Source organism: Macrobrachium rosenbergii, chromosome 19 (assembly GCF_040412425.1).
Source record: "Macrobrachium rosenbergii isolate ZJJX-2024 chromosome 19, ASM4041242v1, whole genome shotgun sequence".
NCBI classification, from domain to species: Eukaryota; Metazoa; Arthropoda; class Malacostraca; order Decapoda; family Palaemonidae; genus Macrobrachium; species Macrobrachium rosenbergii.
This window is the reverse complement of record NC_089759.1, coordinates 2,069,564-2,094,168: the sequence shown is the minus strand read 5'-3', so window position 1 is coordinate 2,094,168 and position 24,605 is coordinate 2,069,564. Positions and strand designations below refer to the sequence as shown.

Below are 24,605 nucleotides of genomic sequence, written 5' to 3'. Positions count from 1 at the left end.
AGAGGACGTTGCCGCCTTGGATCTTAGACCTGGAACCAATGAATAGAGCAGGACCAGGTGGTAAGTGGTGAGGTAGGTGAGGTTGTTGGGGCGGGCCCCCCTATTTGACTCCCCAGCTTCTTCCATTTCTTCCTTTTCAGGTTTTGGGAAGTCTTCCTCCTTGGGTGATAGAGCTCCATCAGCTATCCCCAAGTTGAAGTTGAAGACTTCATGGAAGGCGAAGGGCTATAAGTCCTCGTCTTCCAAGAAAGCACGCCTTCCCCCGTCGAAGGCTAAGGTCTCAGCACCTGTAGCCTCCGGGAGCAAGTCTGGTTCCTCCAGCAAAGGCGCGAGTAAGAGGGCTGCAAAACCAAGCCCTCCTCGCCAGCCTGCCTTTGATGCAGAGGCCTTTGCCAACCAGCTTTTTAAAAGGTTCACGGAGGACCTCGACACCAAGTTCAACAAGATATCCGAAAAGTTTGCCAGTTATGACAATATACTGGCGGGAATGGCTAAACCACCCCCAGCCGAACCACAGTATGTCATTCCCCGACACAGCGGACCTCCCGCCGTTCGATGTCGGTAACCCTTGGCGTTTCGCCCTCCGGGCCATCCAACATGATGGCAAACTTGCAATTGAAGGTCTTGGCACGAGAGGCGGTTGGAGGAATTAGAATTCTTCCCCCGATCTCTTGTCCCCCTACCCAGGCTTCGTGTAAGATTAACAGAGGAAGCATGGATTGCGTTCTGATAAGGTTCCTAGGAGACTGTCATCGTCCCTAGGGACCAAGCTCAGTCGGCTCTCCTGCGCACTCTGGACGGAGTGGCAGGCAGACAACACAAAGTTGACTCCTTTCAGGGCAACTTCACCATGTTTGCCCTGGGAGACAACTTACCAACCCCTGTTTGAACAAAGTCGCTCTGGCTACGGCCCGAGCGTGCTTTTGAAGGTAATCCATTACCGCAGCTGAGGGAAACAGACCCCACTTCCTGGTATTCCCAGGAAGTGACGAGTTCTGGATGGATGCCCGTCCACTTTCACTGTCGGGAAGTTGGACCCCTTCTGTGCTTCCTCACAGTTTAGTGAACAGCTCCCCAAGCTGCCGGAATCTTTGCTAAAGGCGGAGTTTGATGCCCGGACTAAGCTAGCCCGGTCCCTGAACTCCGTCTGCCTCACGGAAGCCACTGCCGTCTCCTGCTCGGATGAGCCATTTTTTCAAGTCTTGGCTAAGTCCCTGCTAGCTGGCTTTCAGTCTGACCTTTTTGAATTCATCATGGCCAGACTGGAATGCAGAAAATTCATTTTGCTGATGCCACTATCCGTCACGAGCCTAACAAGCTCGTGAAAAGCTCGATCTGGGGACCTAACCTCTTCCCAGAAGAAGAGGTCACGAATGTTATGGCTGAGGCTACAAGGGCCAACCAGAGTCTGCGCTCTCGCTGGGGCATTTTTGCCTACAAGCGCAAGACCCCAGAATCTGGCGGCCCCCAATCGAGAGGAGGCAAACGTTTCAGGAGGCATAAGAGGCCCCACCATCAGGCGGTAGTTCAAGCCGTCCCGGTCTCGGCAGTGGCACAGCCTTCCACCTCAAAGGCTCACCCCAACAATATGTGCTGGTCCAACCAGCTCACCTGCTGCGCCCTCGTATGTTGCTTCGCCAGCATACAACCCCACCTATGAGGGCCGTGGATACTTTCACGGCCTTAACAGGATTGCAAGGGGGAAGAGGCAGGGCCCCTCATAGAGGAAAAGCAAACACCACCCCAAGAGGAAAACCTGGACGTGGTAGAGGGAACAAACCCGCTCCCTCCCACTGAGAGAACACAGGTAGGTGGTCGCCTGTTTTGGTTCAGGGACCAATGGACCTTCAGCCCTTGGGCACACAGCATTGTGTCCAAAGGTCTAGGATGGAGCTGGATCAAGGACCCTCCTCCTCCAACCAGGTTTTACCAGCCACCCTCATCAATCCTACAGGATTACGTGGCAGAATTGCTCAACAAACAAGCAATAAAGAAAGTAAGGCACCTAAAGTTTCAAGGCAGGTTATTCACTGTTCCCAAAAAGACTCCGATCAGCAAAGAGTGATCCTGGATCTGTAGCGTCTAAATCTCTACATAAAATGCGACAAATTTCGCATGCTTACGGTAGCTCAGGTACGGACTCTACTTCCGCGTGGAGCCGTCACCACCTCTATCGATCTTTCAGACGCTTATTATCACGTCCCGATTGCGCGGAACTTCTCTCAGTTCCTCGGTTTCAGACTCGGGAATCAAGCCTACTCCTTCAGGGTCATGCCCTTCGGTCTAATCTAAACATTGCGCCCAGGGTATTCACCAAGCTGGCGGACACGGTAGTTCAACAACTCCGGTCCCGAGGATATCCCTAGCAGCATAGACGATTGGATAATTTGGGCACCAACAGTTCTGGAGTGTCAGAAGGCTACGTCCATAGTCATCAGTTTCCTGGAGTCGTTAGGTTTTCAACTGAACAGAGAGAAGTCCCGCCTGACTCGGAGTCCCGGTTTCAGTGGCTGGGTCTCCAGTGGGATTTGTCCTCTCACACGTTATCTCTCCCGCCTCCCAAGAGGAAAGAGATAGCATCTCTCACCAGGAAATTTCTCAAAAATCACTCAGCATCCCGCCGATCCCAAGAAAGGGTCCTTGGGTCTCTTCAATTTGCCTCAGTGACGGACCTGCTCTTAAAAGCGAAACTAAAAGACATAAACAGAGTGTGGCGGAGTCGAGCCAATGTCAAGCTCAGAGACAAGGTCTCCTCTATTCCTCGAATCTTAAAAACAAGACTGCGGCCTTGGGCCACAGTCAGAGGCCTGTCCAAGTCAGTTCCGCTTCAATTTCCCCCTCCGGCACTAGTTGTTCACACAGACGCTTCCCTAAGCGGCTGGGGGATATTCACCAAAACAAAAGTACAAGGAACGTGGTCCACAATGTTTCAGCAGTTCCATATAAACACCCTGGAAGCTATGGCGGTCTTTCTAACTCTAAAGAAAATCCGCCCCCCCAACCGGATTCATATCAGGCTGGTATTGGACAGCGCAGTGGTAGTTCATTGCATCAACAGGGGCGGCTCCAAATCAGGTCGAGTAAACCAAGTAATGGTTGCTATCTTCTCCCTGGCGAACAAGCACGGCTGGCACCTGTCAGCCACCCACCTAGCGGGGGTACGGAACGTGGTGGCGGATTCCCTGTCCAGGGCTACTCCGTTGGAGACGGAGTGGTCCCTGGACGGGGAGTCTTTCAAATGGACTTGCCGCCGGGTTCCGGGTCTCCAAGTGGATCTGTTCGCGACGGAAAGCAACTTCAAGCTCCCCTGTTATGTGGCCCCCAACCTGGACCCCCAGGCATACGCCACAGACGCAATGACAATAGATTGGAACAATTGGGAGAAAATTTATCTGTTCCCTCCAATAAATTTACTGCTGAAAGTATTACACAAACTCAGGACATTCAAAGGTCAACCAGCCCTAGTAGCCCCCAATTGGCCGAAGAGCAATTGGTTCCCTCTTCTTCAGGAACTGGGATTGCGGAGTCTTCGGATTCCCAAGCCCATACTGACCCAGACAGTACAAACCAAGACTGTGTCAGCTTCCTCAAGAATTCAGAATGCCCTAGTTTTATGGACTTTATAAAATTCGCAGCCCAAAAGGAGCAAACATTGACCCTGTCAACACTCTGTTTTTGAATCAGATAAAAGAGATTCTACTCTTAGACAGTATGACTCAGCAGTCAAAAAGTTAGCCTCCTTCCTGAAAGCATCTGAAGCCAAAATCATGACAGACTAATTTAGGAGTTTCTTTCTTTAGGTCACTGTTTGAGAAAGGCCTTGCTCCGGCCACTATTACCACAGCCAAGTCAGCCCTGAAGAAAGTATTTCTATACGACTTTAAAATCGACCTTACAGATTCCTATTTTCATCTATCCCCAGAGCATGCGCTCGTCTGAGACCCGTATCATGCCCACATTCCGTTACGTGGTTTCTCAATGACGTCCTTAAGTTAGCATCAGAGATGGACAACTTTCAATGCTCTTATCAGGATCTGTTAAGGAAGACTTTATTTTTGATTAGCTTGGCTTCAGGTGCTAGAATCTCAGAGCTATCGGCTCTCACTAGAGGTGATAATTTTGTGAACTTCCTCCCGTCAGAGAGGTCCTCCTTTCCCCTGACCCTAGATTCTTAGCTAAAAACGAAGACCCACAAGACAGATGGTCTCCTTGGAAGGTGGTGCCCCTTCCACAAGACCAGTCTTTATGTCCAGTATATACACTTAAATCTTACCTTTTAAGAACTCCACAGAGTAAGTCGGGTCCTCTTTTTATCAGGGAGAAAGGTGGTACTCTTTCACTGAATGCTATAAGACAACAAATTCTGTATTTTATTAAACAGGCCAACCCAGATTCAGTTCCTAAGGTTCATGATATTCGAGCAGTTGCTACTTCCATTAATTACTTTCATAATATGGACTTCTCAGAACTATCTAAATACACGGGTTGGAAATCACCTCTAGTGTTTAAACACCACTATTTAAAATCGCTCGAAGCCCTGAAATTTTCTACAATAGCTGTGGGAAGTGTCATCTCCCCACCTTAACTAATCATATCCTTATCCTCCCCTTTCCCCCCCGCCCGCCTGCCTCATTTACTTCTCTGCTTATCCTCCTGGTTGATCATGCCTCACTGCCTAGCTCCTCATATTGATGTATCTTGTCTCTGTTGAGTGGAAACTGTAATCTGACATGTTATGATTGTATTTTCTTGTGGGGTACTGGGCAGTTTTTATTTTGCTCCATGTACCCCAGATATATGTATATGTACTGTATATTTTATTTCCCATTTGATTTTGTCTCTTACGTGTTTAGCTTAAGTTTACGTGTGTAGCTTTAAGATTGTATATGCCATTTAACCTATGCAAATTTCATATGTCATTATGCTTTAGTAGTATTAAGTATTTTGGGGCCTCTTCCCGTCGTGCCGGGGACTTCCCCATGTTTCATTTTATTAATTTTAAGTCTTTGATGTGCCTTAGGTTTAGTGTTCTTGCTACATGTAAGAGATTCCCTGATTAAAACTGTTTTTCGTAATTTATTTTTTTTCTTCAGATTACCTTGTTTCCTCGTAGTTTGCAGCCTTGGCATGATTCTCTGTCACTATTTCACCGGCTGACACGGGACTGGACTCAGAAAAGGGATTTTGACAAAGGAAAAATCTATTTCTGAGGAAGGTCCCGTGTCACCCGGTGACCCTCCCTGACTCACCTATTGCTCCCCCCCCTACTTGCACATGCCAAGTCTGGGGTTAGTGCTAGCATGGAATGAGGTAGGTGGCGCTGGTGTCGCCGAGCTGGCGGGTGTTGGGTGTAGGGGCTGTAACGGCTCACCGCTCTGTTCTGGGGTTTTGATAGGGAGAGATCTTTGAGTAAGACTCCGTGGTAGTGATCTTTCACTCACCCTTCGTTATACCGCGTCTTCCCTAGAGAAGACGCTCGATCTGGGGTAGTAACCCCAGCTTTCCTGAAAGCTCTTTTTCTCTGGTATATCTAGCATATTATACCTAGAAATTCGTGCTATAATGGAATTTCACCGGGTGACACGGGACCTTCCTCAGAAATAGATTTTTCCTTTGTCAAAATCCCTTATTTAGTTTCCCTAGTTATTGACTTATGGTCCTGCCACATATTCCATTTGCACTTCCCTCTCTGTTAAACTATGTATACTTTCTTAAAAAATACCTCACTGTGAAAAAGTATCTGTCTAGCAGGTATCTCATTATAGTAACCTCTATCCTTCACCACTTTGCATAAAATGGCTGTGTAAAATGCATATGGTTGATGCACATTCTAGTCAAGTTCATACTTACTCCTTGTTCAGAGTCTGGATTTGCTAACCACCTTGCTGAAGATTTTTATGGTTCATTATTAAGCTTGGCCATATTGCTTGTTGATGATTTTATACTATATTTATAGAAGAATTCCTCACAGTCACTTTGCAGCATACATAATTTGGAAGGGGTCACGGTGGATATAACCCGTGGTTGCTTGTCTGCCTTCTCATTACCTTCAATACATACCCAGAAGCAGCTTTTTTTTTCATGAAGGGTCAAACATTCTTGCACTTCTTGTACTATGGTTAAGTGTCAACTGTTTCAGAGATGCAAGTTGAGTTTGCTGATGGTAAAAATATATTATAAAAGCCACTAATTCAAACAAGTAATTTCACATAAACTAGAAAACAATAAGTCATACTAACCCTCTTCATGACCAAAGACCGTCTTAAGCTTTTTAACTTCCTCTTTCGATGATGAGTAATCAAATGCTTGTTAAATCTTCGACCATCTTTTACCTTTTTGGTGGGATGCTCTCTGTAAAAGATGCACTACTATGACAGAGTGAACTCTGAATATGCTTCAAACAATGAAATAATGATCACAATCAAAAAGGAATAAAAAAAAACTATAAAATTACATGATAACCATTAAATCTCTTGATCAAGATACCAATTCATTACTAATATAGCATATTTTAAAAGTACTGTATTTTCTTAACATACAAACCTGAAGTTCTTTACATAGGAGTTTGCTTGTGAACAAGAGCTGGAATGGACATTCAAACTTATTGACAAGGTAGTACACTACCAACAAGCAGGAGGAAAGTCGGCCCACCCATTGGTCTGCAATCCACTTTGCCTTCTGACCCTGGTGACAGATGAGAGGGGTAGCTGAGGTGGGCCATTTATGTTGTCAGTATGTTGCCCATTTTGCTTTTAATACTTTAGTATTATATTATTTTGTAATTTTAATTTTAAGCCACTTTGGCAGTGTTTTGTAAAATCTCTTGTCCCCTCCTCACCAGCTGTTAGCTTGTTTACCTTTAGCATTAACAATTGTTTTTGTTTTTACATGGTTTGATGGTGCTTGGTCTCTCCCCTGTGAAGTGGGGTACTGTAAAAGCTCTTTTGCGGAGGGCAGACAGTCTGTTCTGAGCCATCACTTCAAGGCATCTGGATTGGTTGTGGCTATTATCTGAGATTGCTGTGGCACTAGGTATTTGACTTGAGGAGATCGTGCCTTTATTGGATTGCTGTCAGCGCTATTGAATCAGCTGTCCTCAGTACGTGGGGTTCTGCTGTGCAACCATCATCGTCCTTGGTTTAGTTAAACTGCCAAGGGGTCCTCACGCTTGTCCAGTAAGGTGTTAATGTCGACACTGTCTGCAATTGTATGTGATCATGGCGATTAGGACATTACTGCTGCCTGTTTTGGCCCTATAATCCCAGCCCACCTGAGATAGTTCCAGATGTGGAGTTTGGTTCTTGCCTTAACCCTTAAACGCCTGTTGGACGTTTTAAACGTCGTCCAAAATTGTCTGTCGAATGCCGAGTGGACGTTGCAAACGTCGACTGAAAATGCTTTTTTTAAATATTCGCGGAAAAATAATTGTAGGCCTAGTTTGCGGAAGACTTCAAATCCCGCGCCTCAGCGGATGCTGGGAGTTCACGCATCCAGCTGTTGTTTTGTTTCTGAGCGTCACCCAGACGCGCATGCGCGAATTTCCCCCATCTCACATCAGAGAGCATCAGAGCAGCACCTTGCAGGAGCGATATTTTGACGCAGACGTGTTTTGTTGAACTTTTGCAAGTGTTAGCGTATTCGTGCTGCAACAGAACGTTTGCAGAGATGTCACAAAGGCGTCAGGACCGTGAAAGGCGCATACTGGCTGTCGGAAGTGAGCGTGTGAGGCGAGTTTTAGACTGGGATGCTGGAGAAGGACCCAGCATCCAAAGTGAATTTTAACATTCAGTCAACTTTGACTCGACCGAAATGATCGAAAAACACATCCGTAAGCCATAATTATTACATTCGAGTAACAATCAATCATTTACCTTCATTTTGCAACAAACGGAAAGTCTCTAGCACAATATTTAGAAAATTGGTGAATTTTTGAAAAAAAAATTTTCCTCCGCTCCACATGCACAAACTCTGCTGAGAATCCTGTCATTTCTTGCGTCAGCTTGCCGTAATTTTTTCGCCGTTTCATATTATTCGTTACATAAAGTGTTATACATCAAAATGTGCGAAATTTCATGTAGAATACAACAAAAAATATATCATTCCTTTAGCTCTTCACAGTGTTTTAATATTTACATCGAAATCACAATAACTGACAAAATTTTAACATTCGGTCAACTTTGACTCGACCGAAATGATCGAAAAACGCATCCGTAAGCCATAATTATTACATTTGAGTAACAATCAATCATTTACCTTCATTTTGCAACAAACGGAAAGTCTCTAGCACAATATTTAGAATTTTGGTGAATTTTTGAAAAAAACTTTTCCTCCCCTCCGCACGCGCGAACTCCGATGAAAATCCTGTCATTTCTTGCGTCAGCTTGCCGTAATTTTTTCGTCGTTTCATATTATTCGTTACATAAAGTGTTATACATCAAAATGTGCGCAATTTCATGTAGAATACAACATAAAATATATCATTCCTTTAGCTCTTCACAGTTTTTTAATATTTACATCGAAATCACGATAACTGACAAAATTTTAACATTCGGTCAACTTTGATTCGACCGAAATGATCGAAAAACGCATCCATAAGCCATAATTATTACATTCGAGTAACAATCAATCATTACCTTCATTTTGCAACAAACGGAAAGTCTCTAGCACATTATTTAGATTTTTGGTGAATTTTGGAAAAAAAGAAAAATTTTTCCTTCACTCCGTGCGCGCGTACTCCGCTGAAAATCCTGTCATTTCTTGCGTCAGCTTGCCGTAATTTTTTCGTCGTTTCATATTATTCGTTACATAAAGTGTTATACATCAAAATGTGCAAAATTTCATGTAGAATACAACAAAAAATATGTCATTCCTTTAGCTCTTCACAGTTTTTTAATATTTTCGCCGAAATCACGATAACTGACAAAATTTTAACATTCGGTCAACTTTGATTCGACGGAAATGATCGAAAAACGCATCCGTAAGCCATAATTATTACATTCGAGTAACAATCAATCATTTACCTTCATTTTGCAACAAACGGAAACTCTCTAGCACATTATTTAGATATTTGGTGAATTTTTTTAAAAAAAATTTTCCTTCGCTCGGCGCGCGCGTACTCCGCTGAAAATCCTGTCATTTCTTGCGTCAGCTTGCCGTAATTTTTTCGCCATTTTATATTATTTGTTACATAAAGTGTTATACATCAAAATTTGCGAAATTTCATGTAGAATACAACAAAAAATATGTCATTCCTTTAGCTCTTCACAGTGTTTTAATATTTTCGCCGAAATCACGATAACTGACAAAATTTTAACATTCGGTCAACTTTGACTCGACCGAAATGATCGAAAAACGCATCCGTAAGCCATAATTATTACATTCGAGTAACAATCAATCATTTACCTTCATTTTGCAACAAACGGAAAGTCTCTAGCACAATATGTAGATTTTTGGTGAATTTTTGAAAAAAAATATTCCTTCGCTCCGCGCGCGCGACTCCGCTGAAAACCCTGTCATTTCTTGCGTCAGTTTGCCGTAATTTTTTCGCCATTTCATATTATTCGTTACATAAAGTGTTATACATCAAAATGTGCGCAATTTCATGTAGAATACAACAAAAAATATATCATTCCTTTAGCTCTCCACAGTTTTTTTATATTTACATCGAAATAACGATAAATAGAAAAAATCAACCTTCGGTCAAATTTAACTCGATCGAAATGGTTCAAAAACGCAATTGTAAGCTAAAAAACTTACAGCCTAGTAATATTCAATCAATTTCCTTCATTTTGGCACAACTGGAAAGTCTCTAGCACAATATTTTGATTTTTGGTGAATTTTTGAAAAAAACTTTTTTTTACATCCGCTCATTACGAATTCATGCATCATTTTGTGATAATATTTTCTCTTTGTTGCTTTAATCGTTTTAAAATCTGTTATATACCAAAATCATCGCAATTTAGTGTACAATACAACTAAAAAAATTAAATCATTAGCTTCAACCGTTTTTCCTTACAGCGATTTGTATACAATTATATACGAGTTTTTTTTTCGCTGTCATATATTCCAATATTTATATATGATAATGATATTTTTTTTATTTCTGATGGTTGCATACTAAACTTCAGGCAATGAGAAAAAAAGGAGCCACAAATGAACTCTTAATCTTGAAAACTAAAGCGCTGTGATTTTTGAAAAACTTTTTCCGCTTCAGCGCTACCTCTCGGAGGCCGCCGGTATCTGGGACGCGTTTTTTGAAAATAGGGCTTCGGCGTTAAAGGGTTAATGAGGAGACCTTGGAATTATTTGTTTAATCAAATTATTGTGTATTGTTAGGCTATTCTATCTTTTCGTTCTCTTTCTATCTGGACCCCTGTGTAAGTGTGAATGTGTTACTTTCTTTCTGTAATAGTGTACATTGTCCTGGATATTATTTTGTAAGGGTATTGGTTTTTTTTTTGGATATGTATGTATTTACAGGGTTCAGGTATAATTTCTGTCTTTGAGGTATGTATTAAATATTGAGAAGTTTTTGTCAGTTTTATTTGTCCCCCTTGAACAATCTTGCACATTATACGGTTGTATTTGGCGTATGATTCCACCCATTATTGACCTCATCGCAGAGTAGCAAATATTGAAAGGCATTTTGAGAATATAAAGTGTGTAGTGGTTGAAGCAGGCTATTACAAGTTGGCGACCATGACAGGAGGTCGTGGAATTTGACAAATTGACGGACTTAGTGTTGGTGGAGGAGTTCAAGAGGTGTGTCCCTGATAAACTGAAGGTACACCTCGAGGAGTTAAAACTTGACACCCTTCAGGAGGTAGCCATTGCTAGCAATGAATACTGTTTATCCCATAAAAATGTGTTAGGAGAGGTATCCGGAAATGAGAAAAACAGTTGGGCACGAGTAGGCAGGAGTAATAATAGTAGTAAGGCTCTGGGTAATGTTAGCTATAATAATAATTCTCGTATTTCTCACAACAGCGGAAACGGGATCAAATTTTTATAACCCCAATATGTTAAAATCAATGACATGCTTCTTTTGCAATAAGAAGGGACACATCAAAAGTATGTGTTTAGCCTTTAGGAAATCTCAAAAGGCTAAAGGATGACTGGTAATGAATGTAGAAAAGAAAGAGAGAATCGGTTCCAACTAGAACCACGAACCAATGACTAGATAGTTGTAAGTCCTTGGAGCCCTTTCAGAAGTATTTGTCTCAGTAGTGTCTCATCGGGAAATTCAAGTGAGAAAAGGAGTGTGCAATCTTGCTTGTCACAGGCGCCGCTCAATCTCTGATTCTTCGGGAGGCATTGCTTAATAATTTTGTCTGCACGAATAAGGAATTCGTAATGTTGAGTGGTTTTCCTAATACGGTTAGGTCGTATCATATTGGGAATTTCTATTTAACTTGTCCTTCCTTTTCAGGTACAGTAATTTAAAATTAGCCATTGTTGAAAAATTTCCTGTCAAGGATGTGAATGTTGTTTTAGGGAATGATGTTGCCCTTGAGAACAGGACTTTCCCAATATTGATAAATCCTGTTAATGAAGTAGCTGTAGTCACTCGTTCTGGGTCTAGAATTGCTGACACTGCAGAGTCAACAACTGATGTAGATTTGAGTAGTTTAGATCATAGTGTAGCGTAGTTGTAGATGTTAAATTTTGAAGGATAAACCTAAGTATCTGATTTGACTACTGCCAAATTTAAAATAATAAGGAATATTTTATATAGGGTAAGTAGACCTATGAATGTTAATAATGTTGATTGTGAGGTTTTAAAACAGATTATGATACCGTTTGTTTACACAGATAAATTAATGTCACTGGCCCATGAAAATGGTTTGGCTGGTCATTTTGGCATTCATAAGACTGCTGGTATGTTGCTTATGAATTATTATTGGCCCAAGTTGAAGGCAGACATGAAGAAATTTGTTAATAGTTGTGACATCTGTCAGAAGGTTGGTAAGCCAAATCAGTCAGTACCAAAAACACCTCTATGTCCTATTCCTGTTGTCTCTGAACCTTTTAAGGAGGTCATTATTGATATTTTTGGTCCTTTACTGAAAATACATAGTGGTAATGAATATATTTTAACCATAAAGGATAAGATGTCTCGATATCCTGAGGCAATACCACCACAGATGATGAAAAGGGTTAAAATTGTTGATGTCCTGATTGAATTTTTCACCAGGTTTGGGATGCCTAATTTTATCAGTAGGTACTTCCGAGGTAAAATGGCTGAGCTAAATATTAAACATGTAACTTCTTTCCTGTATCATCTGGAAAGTCAGGGAGCTATGGAGAGATTTCATCAAACCCTGAAGCCTATGATAAAGAAGTACTGCATGATCAATGGGTCTGAGTGGGATAAGGAATTACCTTATTTCTTGTTTGCTTTTCGTTCTGACCCAAGTCAGCCTTTAGGTTTTTCGGCTTTTAGCCTCATGTTTGGTCATTGTGCTTGTTAATTTCCCTAAGGCACATGATATCCAGAAAGTGGGAACATCACTTAGCTCTCTTCAGAAACATTTCTTTTGAAGAAGGTTTACTGGATGGATATCAGAGACCGTATTCTTCAAACATTATTGCCATGAGACTGAAGAAGTCTGACTATACTTTTTTCAGTGAGGTGGCATAGTAAGCCTAGTGGAAAGTGAGCCCACACCCCCACCCCCCACAATGCTGTGATACTTCTGAGATATTGCTGGGATGGATGGCTGGATGTATGATATTTAGGACAAAAGCCCAGGCACTGGGGCCAAGAAGGCCATTCAGCGCTGTAATGAAGAGACAATACATCATGTTAAGGTAAATGAATTTATGAATTAGCGAAGGAAATGAATAATAAATAAAAAAAAGCGATGTGACCAATAAATAAAATAAAGAAATGAAGTTTAATGAATGATGTGATATATAATAAAGAATTTCCCATTAAAATTCTGTATGATGTAATATATATATTAGGAACAAAATTAAATATCATTGAAAATTTTTATACACTTTAAAAGAGATGATAGCAGAAATATCTGCTTCATCTCCCAAATTATCCGAGAGGATAATATCTTTCACTTTGGTTAAAATACCTGGGGCACACCACCAGAATGTGCTCCACTGTTAGCGTCTCATCACAGTAAGCACACTCAGGAGAGCTGCTTCCTTCTAAAATAAACAGATGGGTTAAACAAGTGTACCTTATCGTTAATCTGGTTAAATTATCCTCTGTTCATCTGTCAAGCTGGAATGCCGAAGACCACAGCAGTATATTATCTTAAATATTTCTATATTTTTTATTACTGGCAAAAAGAGGAGAATCCACCTTTCTTGCCATTTACTTAAAACGTAAGATCTAATAGGGCCTTTTAGGTCTGTATGAGGCACTTTTCTGAAAGTGGTTTCTGATAAAATTCTAGCAGCTTTCGCTTCTCTGTCTTTCATCTCGTTTCTGCAAATCCCCACATGAGAAGGGACCCAACAGAAAGAGACTGAGTTATGCCAACAATAGATACAAAAAAGCTACTCCTGAACTTTTTAAATTAATGGATGAAAGCTATTAAATTTTTTAATAGCTTCTAAAGTGCTTTTACAATCTGAGTATATGACAAAATTAGTGTCAGAGACTACGACTGTTCATTCGGCAGTAAATATTGATACATAGTCAAGTAATTTAGCCGAGTAAGCTGTATCACCAAGGATAACAGCGTAGCCAACACCACTATCTGACTTTGATCCATCTGTATAGATCTTTGTATAATTAGCATGGGTAATGTCGTGCTTTAAGAATTTTCTCCTCATTTCTTCAGTACAGTCCTTTCTGTTAAACAATTTCTTACATACTAATACTCCTGGAATAAGCCATGGAGGATTTACAGGATATTCTACTTCCAGGACTTTCTGGGATTTAAGATGATTATTCCTAACATCCTCATTCAGTCGATTTTGGAATGGTTTAGAAACTCTTGCACAAGAAAAACTTTGAGAGTCTGTTTCCTTTGGTACGTGAAATGAGGGATTTTTGGGAGCACTTTTCATTCTAGCCACACATCACAACCCCAGCTCTGCTGGGGATGGAGTGGTTACTCTTCATCCTCTCCCAACATGGTTAGATTAGTAAACTCACCATCATACGGTTAACATCCATACAGGTTCTTTACCCTTCTTCATTCAGTGTTAATCTGTCATGGGAGACCTGAATAAAAGAGGTGACATGAGCCCTCACATGATTACCATGGACTGTTGTCATCTAAGTAGCTGGGATTCTTTTCTCAAGAGCTAGGCCATTTTGTAACCTGTCAGTTTCTTTTATAAGCTCCTTGAGGATGAACAGTGGAGTGTCTGCACTAAAAAATCAGGTTTTTGTGGTTGCTGTGAGTCCTCAAATCCACTTGCTTTTCCTGATGAAAAGACAAGTGAGTCTTGGGTGGACATTTTTTCCACAGACCTCTTGAATAGTGGCAGGTCTTGGTCAGCCTAAGTCACTGTTGCAACATCTGTAGAAGAAAGGTAACTCATAATCTTTTGGGAAGTCCAGCACTGTATGAACAATGGCACTACTCCAGCCTAGACCAACTTTGAGAGGATTCTTGAAATTAATCAGTAGGTCAAAGACTTTACAACAGGGGATCTGTTCCAGCACCGCACTGTAAGTTGATTTTCATCTTAAGTCGGTGTTTCGCCGTATTTTCTTGTTAAGCCCTAGAGGGACCATAAGGGTAACTACAGTGCCCCACTGACTTACGGCAACACCGACTTACAGTGGATTCGATCTTATGGCACTTTTTCAGCACTGTTACTGGCATTTTACAGCGCCATAACTTGATGTCGCAACAAGTTATGGCACTGTAAGCGGTGTTGATGGTGCTAACGGCAAGAATAGGCATTAAGTTAACTGCGCTTACGGAGCTGTAACTTGATGCGACGTCAAGTTATAGCACTGTAAGCATCATTGAAGCGCCGATAATGTACTTTGAAGACTCACAGCATCTACCAATAAAAGGTTTTCCTTCATCAAAATCTGTTTCACCTGAAATCCAATCTCTCTGAATGCATGAAACATTTTATTAAACAGGCTTTGTAAATCTTGTAATATTTTACTGATGAAAACAGCATCACCTAATTATTCTGAATCTGTTCAGTGTCTATAATTACTTCAATCTAAATATCATTCTTCCAGCTCTGATCACTTTTATAATCATAACACCTATGAACAGGGCAAACAACAGGGGTGACATAACATTCTCTTGTAGATCCCATTATTCAATGCATATTCACTTAAAGCAACCACATAAATATTAACTTTACTTCTACTTAATCTGCTGATAATTTTGATTAGTTTTAACTATTTACTGGGAATGCAATAGTGATGCAAGACCATAAAAAAAATGGTCTCTGGACACTGTCAAATGGCTTCTTATAATCAACAAAAGCTGTCATAAGGGATTAGATTTTAAATTCCATGCACTGCAGCACAATATGTCCTAAAACAAATATTTGATATGTGCAATTCCTCTTTTTCTAAAACCAGCCTGCTCAGCTCTGTTTTATACTGAATATTGTCAATACAACCACAGTCAGCCAGGTTACCTTTCTTTGGGTGTCATTTCAGTTTCGGCTAAAATCATCTCTCCAGTGATTCCATCATAACTAGGTGTGTCCACTTTAAAACTTTGGATTCATTTGCTAGTGCAGTCAGATCTTCTTCAGCTTCTGGTATATCATTCAACTATCCCACCCCCACCCTTATCTTACTCATGACTTCCCAAAAATGTTCTACACAGCATTGTCCTTCTGATTTTGGCTACAGGGAAAATTTCAAGCTAGTTAAAAAGGCAAGTCATCATACCCTCAGGACATTATTTCCTTCAAAAGGAACTGTATTGTCAACTGTCAGAGCACTTACCTTTCCTCATTTTCACTGCTGCTCTCACATTCTTCGCCAGTTTTCGTAGAGAAATCTGTTGATACACTGGTACCATTTAAATCATCAGAAATAGCTTTTCCTTCCAGAAACTTTTTCTTTCTATTGGTTGCCTCTTCTTTGAGTTTCTTTTCTTCTTTACTCAGGATTGAAATATATTTAGCTTGTGCCTGCAACAAGGTAATGCTTCAAATCAACTTAATAAAGATAAGCATAGAAAGAAAATAAAAAAGTTTGTTTTTACACTGGAAATTTGGGTTCATAAAGATTAATAAATACCAATAAGACTGCTCTTTGATGGACCTCCAACTTAACAAGACAATGTGAAAACTATCTCAAATGAGCAGTAACAAACATTATTTTACCTATCTGAGCATGAGTGTGCAGACTACAACTGGGATTACTGAGCTTCATCTATTGTTTATGCTATTAGCTACACTTGTGTAGTGTTCATATTTGCCTTTTTCAGTCAAAAACACAATCTTGGAATCTGAATAATTTAAAAAAACTTATCTTGGAATCTGGATGATTTGTAAAAAATATGTAAAAAAGAATAACTGTTTGTAAATACTGTACCTTTTTTTCTGAAACAGCCAGAGGCATTTAAGTTAACAGTGAATATTAGTGTAGGGTTATGTATGTAAGGACGGAGCAATGACTGTGTTATGTAAGGTAAAAGACTAGAAATGGTTAATCTCTACAACAGCGGTACTTGGGAGCAAACTTAAAGGATGGTGACAGGATGGGTGAACAGGTGAGTCACTGAAATGGTGAAGCATGCAAAGTTCCAGGGCTCCTGGAAAATGGTCAGGAAAAACAAAAGTTGGACGTATCTATGACAGTAAAAATTCAAATATATGAAGGGATTGTTGGGTTAAATATTCTTTATGAAAGTGAAAGTATTTTTCATGAAAGTGAAAGTGAAGATTGTGAAAGTTTAATTTATGAAACGGACTATGGTTTTTGCTTTTGTATAGTTACCCCAGCATTGTTTGTATGCTGTAGTGTTGAGAATAGATATCTTTTATTTCCAAAATATTCTGGAATGTTAGTAAAGTAAAGTAAGTATACCTTAGTTTTACCAGACCACTGAGCTGATTAACAGCTCTCCTAGGGCTGGCCCGAAGGATTAGACTTATTGTACGTGGCTAAGAACCAATTGGTTACTTAGCAACCGGACCTACAGTTTATTGTGGAATCCGAACCACATTATAGCGAGAAATGAATTTCTATCACTAGAAATAAATTCCTCTAACTCTTCATCGGCCAGCCGGGGGAATTGAACTCCGGCCCATCGAGTGACAGTCTGAAGCTCTACTGACTCAGCCAACGAAGGGCTTTGGAATGTTAGTTAATGATATTCACTTTATATGTTTTGTTTTGCAAAAAATAATTGTTTAAATTTGGATTTTAGGCATGTTAATTATGAATTTCTTAAAAGGTTTTATGAAATCTGTTTATTCAAAATATATCCCACCTGCCTTGGGAGTGTGGGTGTACTGTATATGCCAGAATCATCGAGCGTTAGAGTTAACTATACAGTACTGCAGAGAGAGAGAGAGAGAGAGAGAGAGAGAGAGAGAGAGAGAGAGAGAGAAGAAGACAAAAGGCAAGGCAAGTCGTATGTTCCGAGTCATCTCACACATACAGAAAAGATAATACAGTGTTTTCAGTACAATTGAAATATATTATGGAGTTTCAATTCAAAAGAGGAGCCATTTAAAAGAAAAAAAACCCTGATAGACCCCTTCAATGAGTACAATCGGCCTGAAGTTGAATACATTGTATTATGTGTTTTGAATAAATATTATATAGTTTTTTACATTTGCTTCACATTTTAATCACAAAGTATAAAGCTATTGGCCACTTTCACTATAGAACCCCATTTCACGTACTGTGTGACATAATTCTGCAACCTTGCTAGGATTTTTTCAGCACCAGTGCTTGGCACAATTCTAGTGGACTAACCTAAATTTTAAGTATATTAAGTCATGGTGGCAGAGATAATTAGGCTCATGGAGCTGGCAAACAGATGGGGTCAGAAGGCAATGAAATGAGGGAATTTGTAACCCAAATACAAGATCTAGCCCATGTAGAGTGACAGAGAGCAAGAGAAGCTGAAAGGCAAAGAGCTTAAGAAGAGAGGACCAAGTAATGCCAGATGAGGGGTGGCTGGGACTTAGATCACATAAGTAGTAAACATTAGCAACAACCTAAGCAAGCAGCAGAATATATAAGGGATGTCAAGACAAGCAGCAATCCATGAATCACTGAAAAGCCATCTTCTCCATATTGTCTGCCAATAATGACTGTGAGGAAGAAGGATGGATCAAATAAGGGATTTTGACAAAGGAAAAATCTATTTCTGAGGGAGGACCTGTGTCACCCGGTGAAATTCCATTAAGCACGAATTTCTAGGTATAAATATTGCTAAATATACCAGAGAAAAAAGCTACCAGGAATGCTGGGGTTACTACCCCCAGATCGATCATCTATAATGAAATAGACGTTGGTATAGATAAGGGTGAGTGAATATTGCCACTGCCACAGGACTGCACTCTGTAGACAACCAAATGTCAAAAACCCTGGAACGTGAAGAGCCGACCCAATGCCAGCACTCACCGGACCGCCAACCGATGACCCAGCGCCATCTGTACCCATTCCAGGCTAGCACCCTCCTAACAAGCTTGGTATGCCTAGCAGGGGGGGAAAACCCGGAATCTGGGAGGGTCACCGGGTGACACAGGTCCTCCCTCAGAAATAGATTTTTCCTTTGTCAAAATCCCTTTTCTGAGCTTCGGACCTGTGTCACCCGGTGAAATCATAACAGAGAAACATACTAAGCTTGGTGAAAGTCTAAAAGGGACAAGTAGATAGGTGGATATATATAAAAGCACCAGTACTAAAATAGTTTTAATTATCCCAGTATCAAAAATATACAAAAAGGAGCATGAACAGTAAAATTGAATAATTAGGGATAACAATCATGACAACAGTTGGAAGGTACCAAGACTAAATTAACAATGAAACATATATAAAGGTACCCACTGACTTAAGACTAAATCACAGAAAAAATATAACATGTCAAAGACTTAAAGACTAACACCGCAAAAATGTACAACATCACAATATCAGGAGTCAGGCTGTGAAGCATGCCTGACTTAGGAGAAGATGGCAGGGTAAATAAATGAGGCAGGCAGGCGGGAGGGGAAGAAGACAGGTTGAAAAGATTAATCAACTAGGGCGGAGGGACAATGCTCCCTGCAGCCACTGTAGGGAACTTCAGAGCTTCCAGTGATTTAAGATAGTGGCGCTTAAACACTGATGGAGATTTCCAACCCGTATACTTTTTAAGCTCTTCAAAATTCATATTATGAAAATAATTAGTGGAGGTGGCCACTGCTCGGATATCATGAACCTTAGGTACTGAATCCGGGTTAGCCTGTTTAATGAAATATAGAATCTGTTGTCTGATAGCTTTTAAGGAAAGCGTTCCTCCTTTTTCCCTGATAAAAAGAGGACCAGACAAAACCTGAGAAGTTCTCCGTAAATAAGCCCTTATGGTAGTAACTGGACATAAAGATGGATCCTGTGGAAGAGGAATAACCTTCCAAGGAGACCACCTAACCTGAGGGTCTTCATTTTTTGCTAAAAACTTTTGATCTGGGGCAAGAAGAACTTCTCCTGACGGGAGGAAATCCACATGATTCGCACCTCTAGAGAGAGCGGACAGCTCCGATATCCTGGCACCTGAAGCTAGGCTAACTAGGAACAACGTCTTCCTTAACAGATTCAAATAAGGACACTGATCGTTATTGGTTTCTGATGCTAATTTCAGAACATCGTTAAGGAACCAAGAAACCGTATGTGGACGGGTTGTTGGTCTCAGACGAGCGCAAGCTCTCGGGATTGATGAAAAGTATGAATCTGTTAAGTCAATCTTGAAGCCATGCAAAAACACCTTTTTTAAAGCTGACTTTGCTGTGGTAATCGTGGCCGAAGCCAGACCCTTTTCAAACAATGACCTGAAGAAAGATATTGCCAAATTTGTGGTCATGACTTGAGCTTCAGTTTCTTTCAGAAAAGATGCCAATTTTTTAACTGCTGAATCGTACTGTTTGAGGGTAGAATCTCTTTTATCTGATTCCACAAACAGTGTATTAACAGGATCAATATCCGCACCTCTCTGAGCAGCGAATTTCATGAAGTCCATAAAGCCAGGGCATTCAGAATTCTTGAGGAAGCTGACACAGTCCGAGTTTGTACTATTTGGGTCAGCTATGGTCTGGGTATTGGATGACACCGAAGTTTCAGTTCCAAAAGAAGAGGGAACCAGTTGCTCTTCGGCCATTTGGGAGCTACCAGGGCCACTTGACCTTTGAATGACCCGAGCTTGTGCAACACTTTCATCAACAGGTTTATTGGTGGAAACAGGTAGATTTTCTGCCACTTGTTCCAGTCTAACGACATTGCATCTGTGGCGTGAGCTTGAGGGTCCAGGTTGGGAGCAACATAACAAGGGAGTTTGTGGTTGCTCTCCGTGGCAAACAGGTCCACCTGAAGATGCGGAACCTGACGGCGGATCCACTCGAATGAAGCCTTGTCCAGGGACCATTCCGACTCCAGCGGAGTTGTCCTGGACAGAGAGTCTGCAATGACATTCCGGACTCCTGCTAGATGGGTGGCTGACAGGTGCCAGCTGTGTTTTTCCGCCAGGGAGAAAATGGCTATCAACACTTGGTTGATCCGGCTCGATTTGGAGCCTCCCCTGTTTATACAATGCACCACTACTGCACTGTCCAGGACCAGTCTGATATGAATCTGATTGGCAGGGCAAAGCTTTTTCAGAGTCAGAAACACTGCCATTGCCTCCAGAATATTGATGTGGAACTGGCGGAACATTGTGGACCATGTACCCTGTACTTTTTTGTACTTAACGAAGCGTCTATGTGGATTACTAGAGATGGGGGAGGAAACTGGAGGGGCACTGACTTTGAAAGACCCTTGACTGTGGACCACGGCCGGAGTCTTTTCCTCAAAACTGGAGGAATCAATGACACCTTGTCTCTGAGTTTGACATTGGCTCGTCTCCGCCACACTCTGTTTATGTCTTTCAGTTTTGCTTTCAGAAGCAGATCTGTGATAGATGCAAACTGAAGAGAACCCAGGATTCTTTCTTGAGTCCTGCGAGAGGCTTTCCTGCATTTGAGGAACTGCCTGGTGGCTTTGGCTATTTCCCTCCTTTTGGCTGGCGGAAGAGACAGCTTGTGTGAGTCTAGGTCCCACTGGATACCCAGCCACTGAAACCGAGCCTCCGGAGTTAGGTGGGATTTCTCCCTGTTTATCTGAAAGCCAAGGGACTCCAGACTCTCGATCACTATGGCTGTAGCTCTCTGGCACTCCTCGGCGTTGGATGCCCAAATTATCCAATCGTCCAGGTATGCGGCAAGCATGATCCCCCGGGACCATAACTGCTGCACTACTGTTTCTGCCAGTTTGGTGAAAATTCTGGGCACTATGTTGAGCCCGAATGGCATGGCTCTGAACGAGTAGGCTTGTTTCCCTAGTCTGAATCCAAGGTAAGGAGAGAAGTTTCTCGCAATCGGGACGTGGTAGTATGCGTCTGAAAGATCTATAGAGGTGGTGACGGCTCCACGGGGAAGAAGAGTCCGCACCTGCGAGATTGTAAGCATGCGAAATTTGTCGCATTGTATGTAAAGATTGAGATGAGACAGATCTAAGATTACTCTTTGCTGCCTGGAGCCTTTCTTGGGAACGCTGAACAGTCTGCCTTGGAATTTCTGTTGTCTCACTTTCTTTATGGCCCTCTTTTGGAGTAATTCCCTCGCAAAGTCCTGCAGGGCTTTGGATGGGGGTTGATGGAACCTGACTGGAGGGGGAGGGCCCTTGATCCAACGCCACCCCAGGCCTTTGGAGACTATACTGTGGGCCCATGGGCTGAAGGTCCACTGGTCTCGGAACAGGTAAAGCCTCCCACCTACCTGAATTGTCTCACTGGGAGGGTGAAGGCTTGCTTCCTCTGCCCCGGCCTCCTCTCCCCCGGGAGAGAGACCGCAATGCAGCCTTGCCTCTGAAGGAGGCCCTTGCTCTGCTTCCCCTTGCGTTTCTATTGAACCCTCGAAACGACCCCTGGCTCTCATAAGAGGGGTTAAACGCCAGAGACGTTACGAAGGTGGGGGAAGCAAGGGAATGCTGAGCCGGCTGTATCAGAACATATTGTTGGGGCTGGGCCTTCGAGGTGGAAGGCTGACCGACCGGCGAGAATGGTACAGCCTGAACAACGGTCTGTGTATGTGGCCTCCTGAACTTCCTGTACCTCTTTCCCGGTCTGCTTTGGGACCCGGCGGACTCGGGAGCTTTCCTCTTAGCGGGGATACCCCAGTGGGAGCGGAGACTCTGATTAGCCCTGGTTGCTTCCGCCAGGACATCATTTACTTCATTCTCAGGGAAGATATTAGCCCCCAAGAACGAGCTTTTCATGAGCTTGTTAGGCTCATGTCTTATGGTGGCGTCCGCAAAGATGTGCTTGCGACAGTTCATACGTGTCACCATAAAGTCGAATAGGTCCACCTGAAATCCTGCCAGCAGAGATTTCGTTAGGACCTGGAAGAGTGGCTCCTCAGAGTAAACTACCGATGTAGCTTCCACCAGGCACAGGGAGTTCATCGATTGGCCCAACCGACACCTAGCTTCGAACTCCGGTTTCAGGAGAGCCTCCGGGATTTTGGGAAGCTGCTCCTGAACAGAGTGGAAGCACAGTCTGGGTCTAGTTTGCCCGCCGTGAAAGTGGCTGGGGCATCCTTCCAGAAGTCAGAGTCACCGGGAAAGACCATAGAAGTGGGATCAGTTTCCCGGAGTTGAGGCAACGACTTACCTTCTGTGCATGCCTGGGCAGTTGCTAGAGCCACCTTAGACATGCAAGGGGTCGGAATCCTGTCCCTCAAAGAGAACATTGTGAAGTTCCCTTTGAAGGGGGTCAACTTAGTATTTTCTGCCTCCCACTCCGTGAAAGTGCGCAGCAAGGCAGACTGAGCCTGGTCCCTTGGGAAGATGACTGTCTCCCTAGGGACCTTGTCCGATCTCACCGAAGCCTCCTCCGTCAACCTGGCGTAGCCTGGGTAGGGGGGGCAGCAGGTCTGGTGGAAAGAATTCCAACTCCTGCAGTCTGCGCGTCCCTATACCCTCGATATTTAGGGTATCTTCATGCCAGGGAGCATGAAGGGCCAAACGCCAAGGATTTCCCTTGTCAAAGGGAGGAAGGGTGGAGGCGTCCGGAATGGGGTGGGACAGTGATGAACCACCGGAGCGCATGAACCCGGAGAGCATACTCTCCTGGCTCTGCAGCCTTTCCGTGAGCTTATTCAACTTCGCATCTACTTCTTTGTTGAATTTCTTAAGAAGTATATCTGCGAACGCCTCTGGATCGAAAGCAGGCAGATGACGAGGGCTAGCCTTGGCTGTCCTAGATCTCGACCCCTTAACAGGGGGAGTGGCCTTGCTTGTGGAAGCCACCGGACTAGCAGCCCGTGGCTTCACCGGAGGGAAAGGAGTTGCCTTGCGGGAGGTTGAGGACTTATAGCCCTTCAACTTCAAAGTCTTCTTCACCTTGGGGACAGCTGATCTTGACCTGTCCTCAAGGTAAGAAGACTTCTGAAACCCTGAAAAGAAGATGTTGAAGATGAAGGGAATCAAAAGGAGCCCGCTCCCCTGCCTCACTTACCTCCCTACCTACCTCCTGGTCGGTTCGGTATTCATAGGCTCCAAGTTGAGATTGATGGCCGCCACTTCCTCCGATACTTCCCACGTACAGGTTGTCATCCTGGGAGGGCTGTGTCTCTACCGGATCTGTTCAATCAAAGGGGCGGCCGGTAGGAACAGCCGCAGCGATCCGGGCGCCGGGGTAGAGGAGGTTGCAGATAATCTCTGACAGCACATATGGCTTCCCCGACGGGACGTTCCTCCCCAAACCAGCCACCCAAGCCCTAAGGGTGGCCAAGGAAGCATCACAAGAAGTCTGGTCGGCCTGGAAGAAAACAAGGACTTACTAAACCGGACACTAAGTGAAATGATATATATAAGGGATATGTCAAGAACCTTATAATTCACTAAATAAGCAAAGCAATTGGGTAAACTAAAGGCAGTAACTTTAAGCTTACCGACTCGTCCTGAACCTGTTCATACAGAGCGTAGCAAACTTCACAACCGTCCGGGTGCCAAACGATCAAATCCCCCACCCGGACTGCACACCCGGAGTGGGAGCGGTGGACAACGTGACCGTAGGGCTGGTGCAGCACTGCAGTACACCCGGCCTCCTGGCAGCGTACCATCTGTAAGTGGATAGACAGTACATGAGCATGCTAACTTAAGGCGCGCCGGAGTAGACCCGGCGGAGATAGGGGCCTTAAACTAGAGCAGGTAATGGAACATGCGAACTAGTTAATTACCGGACCTGCCGGAGTAGCCCGGCGGAACGGTGAAGCAAATTAAATGTAATACATGACAATTAAGTTAAGGAACGCCGGAGATATTCCGACGGAAATGGAACACCTTAACCTAAGACCATGCAACTCATAAAAATAAATATAAAATTGATTACTGCCGGAGTCCGGCAGGGAAATAAATGGTTAACAACATGGGATAGCAGTACACAGCTGGTCATGATGTTCCG

The 24,605-nt window shown here is 42.8% G+C and overlaps 1 protein-coding gene across 1 annotated transcript in view; it reads right to left on the bottom strand.

The window, feature by feature from the left end:
- Window positions 1-24,605, bottom strand: part of LOC136848546 (uncharacterized) — a 401,222-nt gene that overhangs the window by 15,814 nt on the left and 360,803 nt on the right. Inside the window, exons 24-25 of the mRNA XM_067120822.1 lie at window positions 15,899-16,086; window positions 6,240-6,351 (exon numbers count right to left, since the gene is read on the bottom strand). Of these exons, the coding sequence (XP_066976923.1) occupies window positions 6,240-6,351; window positions 15,899-16,086 (300 nt within the window). The remainder of the gene's footprint in view (window positions 1-6,239; window positions 6,352-15,898; window positions 16,087-24,605) is intronic.